Source organism: Poecilia latipinna, unplaced genomic scaffold (genome assembly GCF_001443285.1).
Source record: "Poecilia latipinna isolate Pla-1442-1.1 unplaced genomic scaffold, P_latipinna-1.0 Scaffold2313, whole genome shotgun sequence".
Lineage (NCBI taxonomy): Eukaryota > Metazoa > Chordata > Actinopteri > Cyprinodontiformes > Poeciliidae > Poecilia > Poecilia latipinna.
This window is the reverse complement of record NW_015114929.1, coordinates 59,501-63,528: the sequence shown is the minus strand read 5'-3', so window position 1 is coordinate 63,528 and position 4,028 is coordinate 59,501. Positions and strand designations below refer to the sequence as shown.

Sequence of the window (4,028 nt, the reverse complement as noted above, 5' to 3'; positions counted from 1 at the left end):
AATTGTGATGCTTTTTATAGGTCAAATAGACTCAAAAAATTGTAACAGCAGCTGCGCAGGGGGCCCAAACATTTTTTTGTCAGGGGGCCCACGATTCCTGGCAGCGCCCCTGTCTGTGGATTTGATACCAGGTAGATTCGTGTCCAATTGCTGTGTGATCTACTGTGATCTGCCTCAGGACAGCCAACTTGGCCTTCTGTTATTTTTTTTGTTTGTTTTTTATTTGAGTTCATACCGACATACCTTATGTATTAAACCAGTCACTGGTTGTCATGTAAGCTGATGATTCAACACTGTTCTATTCTGATTCACATGCCATCAACAGTACTGGAGAACGAGATCAGTTTACCTGTGAAATAGGTTAATGATAATATTATGTCTTTAAATAACAAAACCAGATCCAAGTTATTTGATTGCACAATAATTCACAGCTTATCCTTACTATGAAGACAAGGATATCAGTTCAAAAATCCACAGGAAGGTGGCCAGCGATGAAGGAACAGGTTCCACTGACCGCTCATATGTGATTGAGATGCTAACAAACAGTACCACGGTTTCAGTCTGCTTTCAGGGAAGCAACAGTAATCTAATTACTTTTTTTTCTGGAATTGTAGTCACTTACTTTACTCGTTACTTGAAAAAAGTAAACAAATTACAGCAACACGTTACTGCCCATCACTGGCCATGAAAGCACTAAGACCCACCTCCTGGCTCTGATTGGTTGTTATTAGTTAGCACTGGTAGAAATATTATCTGGGTCATTCCATACTATCACAACATAGTGACAGCTTTAACAAATATGCAAAGCACATTTATTTTTTATAAAAGTTACATACTGGAGCTGTATAGAACCACCACTAGTTCCACTGAAATGTGTTCAGTACCATGAGCAATTAAATATATTAATCATGAATGCAACAATGGATCATTAATACCCAAGTAATAAGAATGACTATTCAAAACTCAGTTGCTTCCATGATTCATTTGTTTCAACAAAATCCAATGTTTTTAAAGCTTTAGACTTAATTAAATGTTTGGCTTTCAGAAGTGTGCCAGTAACATAATGTTTATGACTAAAGATTATGCCTTTTGATTGGTCAAACCCACAGAACATCTGTTATCTGCATGACCTTCATACAAAATATTTAGTTAATTATTAGTCAGCTGCTCTGAATATTTAAGGCTCGGACCATCATAGAAACCACAAAGGCAATCTGCAAAATATGATGTTGAGAATGGAGATCACAATGCTTTTATCATTGTTGTTGCTAATCCACTCTCTCTCCACAGCTCAGCTTCAACCAGACTCTAACAATGAAGTTATTTCACATTTAAGGCAAACAGAATCACAGGCAGCAGGTGCAGGAAATCTCTCTGACAATCAACAAACTTGTGCACAGGACATTCATGCAGTGCTGAGAGAGATGAGCGCCTCATTGGCTGCACTAAAGGTTGGTATGGAGTATCTACAGAGAGATAATGAAGGTATGTTAACCAGAAATCACTGCTGTATGAAACTTAAGGGTTTATAATCAAACAGTCATATTTAAATGTTTTTCATTTTACTCCTGAAACAGCCAAGACAGAAGAACTGGACTTGCTAAAACAACAATATCAAGGTATTTAGAAGAGAACAAACAAAACTCTGACGTTATCACCGAAAGACATTTAGCATAAGAAGGACATTGTATTAACTAATATCAATTATCGGTTTGGGTTTTCCTATTTTAGAGCAAGTGACAAAAGTAAGACGTCTTGAGCAGCAGTACCAAGGTATTTATAACTTTAACAATAAATAATTTTGTGATAAGTGAGACATTTAAAGAATTATCTTAAATATTTAGAAGCAAAACAGATTTAAATAAACAATTTTCAAAATCTCAGAAGAGAATAGAATAGAAAAAGTTGTCACCAAAGATATCAGAAATTTGTCTTCAAGTGGGCTCTGAACACCCACAACAACTCCATAAGACATAACTGCTGCTTTCTCTGTGTCAGGAAAACAAGTGGCGTTCTCCGCCTCAGTGTTCGCTGGGGGTGCTCAAGGATACGTCGGACCATTTAACACAGACACAGTTCTGGTCTTCAGACATGTGGCTACTAATACTGGGAATGCCTACAACCCACACACAGGTACACAGATTTATGTATTCATCTCTAATGAGTTGCTTTCCTTTGAGAGCCTGAGAAAAAAATATTGATAATGATTCACTAATTCTACCAATAATCATATAAATTTTTACAGGGATTTTTTTTGCACCCGTCAGAGGAGTCTATCATTTTGAGTTCTACCTACATGGCCATGGACATGCGTCACATCCTACAGCTGCTTCGTTGGTCAAGAATGGGCAGCAAATCTTCACTGCTTTTGAAGGGCAAGCTTCCTTTTCTGTTAATCCTTCTAATGGGGTGATTTTACATTTAGAGTCTGGAGATGTTGTTTTTGTGCGTCTCTGGCGGAACGCAAGAATTTATGACACTGTTGATCATCATACAACCTTCAGTGGCCATCTGCTTTTCCCCATGTGAGCAGGAAACTTATCTGATTTTCTTTGGCCATCAGGTTTTACTTTTGTGACTCATAATTAAACTTTGCAGAAGGTTACATTTTTATATAATGTTTTGATGATGTTAAAATAAAAATATTGGCAGCAGGATTTGCTGGCTTGGTCAGTAAAGTACTGGGTTAGACCCATGATTAGCTTTATATCAGCAAGTTCAAGTGTCTGTAATTTTACTCAGCTCCTAATTCAGAAATCAGATCTTTAAAAAGATTGTTTATTTTAGCTTTTATTTTTTTAAAAGCATTTGAGTGAATGCCTAATTTGGAACAAAAAAAAACCTTAATAAAGAATAAAGAAACATCAATGTAGAACCAGAATAACAGTCAAAAGGGAATTAAGAAATTAAATCATACAATTTTTAAGCAGAATTAACCATATTCCTGAAGGCAGCAAAAATATTATATAAGGACTTTATTGCTCAGCACACACTGAATGTATAATCACATATATGCAGTAAATTAAAATATGTCATGATAAGGTTCTAATTGTAAATGTGATATCTGTCATGGTAGGGTCTAGTTTTCGCACCCACATGCAAGAACAAGATCAGGAGGAGTGTTCGAATAATGATAGATTTTAATGAGAAAAAAAGGTAAATAAAAGTTGATCAGGATTCGGAGGAGGGGACCGGGTCTTCTGTCTGTCAACGAGAGGTAAGTAATTAAAGGTGGATTCAGGGGTCATGGGAATCTGTGTTGCAGGCAGATGATAGGGTGTCTTACTTTCTGGAGAGTGCGTCGGGATCCTGAATCAGATGAGGGGAATGAAGGAAAATCCAGGTACCGGTAGGTTGGTGAGGTGGAGGACGTTGGAGGGCGGAACAGGCAAGTTTAACTGCGGGAGCGGCGGAGCTGGTGGCCGACAGGGTCCGGGTGGGAACTCGCTTCCAGGATAGTAGCGACCTGCAGGTACTACCCGTGGGCCAGGTAGGTTATCCTCTGGGGCAGGACCGGGAGGGATGGAGCACAGAATAGTGCGGCCCACTGGGATCCCCGGTTGCTCCACAAAGGTAGCTCAGGTGAACCAGGAGCGGCAGAATCACAGGAGTTCAGAACAGCAACGGGAAACTCCTGAACGAGGAAACACAACGAATGATTAAACAGAGTTAGTACTCAGGGGGCCTCTCAGAGAAACGTTTACCGTAGTAAGCTAACACTCAGGCACTGAAGAGTCGACCAGCCGCTTCTTAAATACTGCACCGCAGTCATCTCCAAATAGACAACAGGTGTGTCTACCGGATTGGAGAACGCCTCTCCAGGGACCCAACCACCCGACGACACCTGGTGGAAAGGGAAGGAAGCAGCAGGCGCACCCAAACAAACAAAATCCCTCAAAAAAAAAGGAAACAAAAATGAAACAAAGCTCGGGTCATAACAATATAAGACAAAACTAATTTATAATTAACTTTTCAGCAAGAAACATGAGCTTGTTTTAAGTCGATTATTCCTTAACATTGATTATGAA

The 4,028-nt window shown here is 39.1% G+C and overlaps 1 protein-coding gene across 1 annotated transcript; it reads left to right on the top strand.

The window, feature by feature from the left end:
* Positions 1–1,179: 1,179 nt before the first annotated feature.
* LOC106937293 (complement C1q-like protein 2) lies at positions 1,180–3,065 on the top strand. The gene is made up of 5 exons (XM_015018720.1): positions 1,180–1,485; positions 1,578–1,619; positions 1,732–1,773; positions 1,999–2,133; positions 2,246–3,065. Exons 1-5 carry the CDS (start codon positions 1,224–1,226, stop codon positions 2,527–2,529), a joined length of 765 nt encoding a protein of 254 aa, XP_014874206.1. The 5' UTR covers positions 1,180–1,223; the 3' UTR covers positions 2,530–3,065.
* Positions 3,066–4,028: the final 963 nt, after the last annotated feature.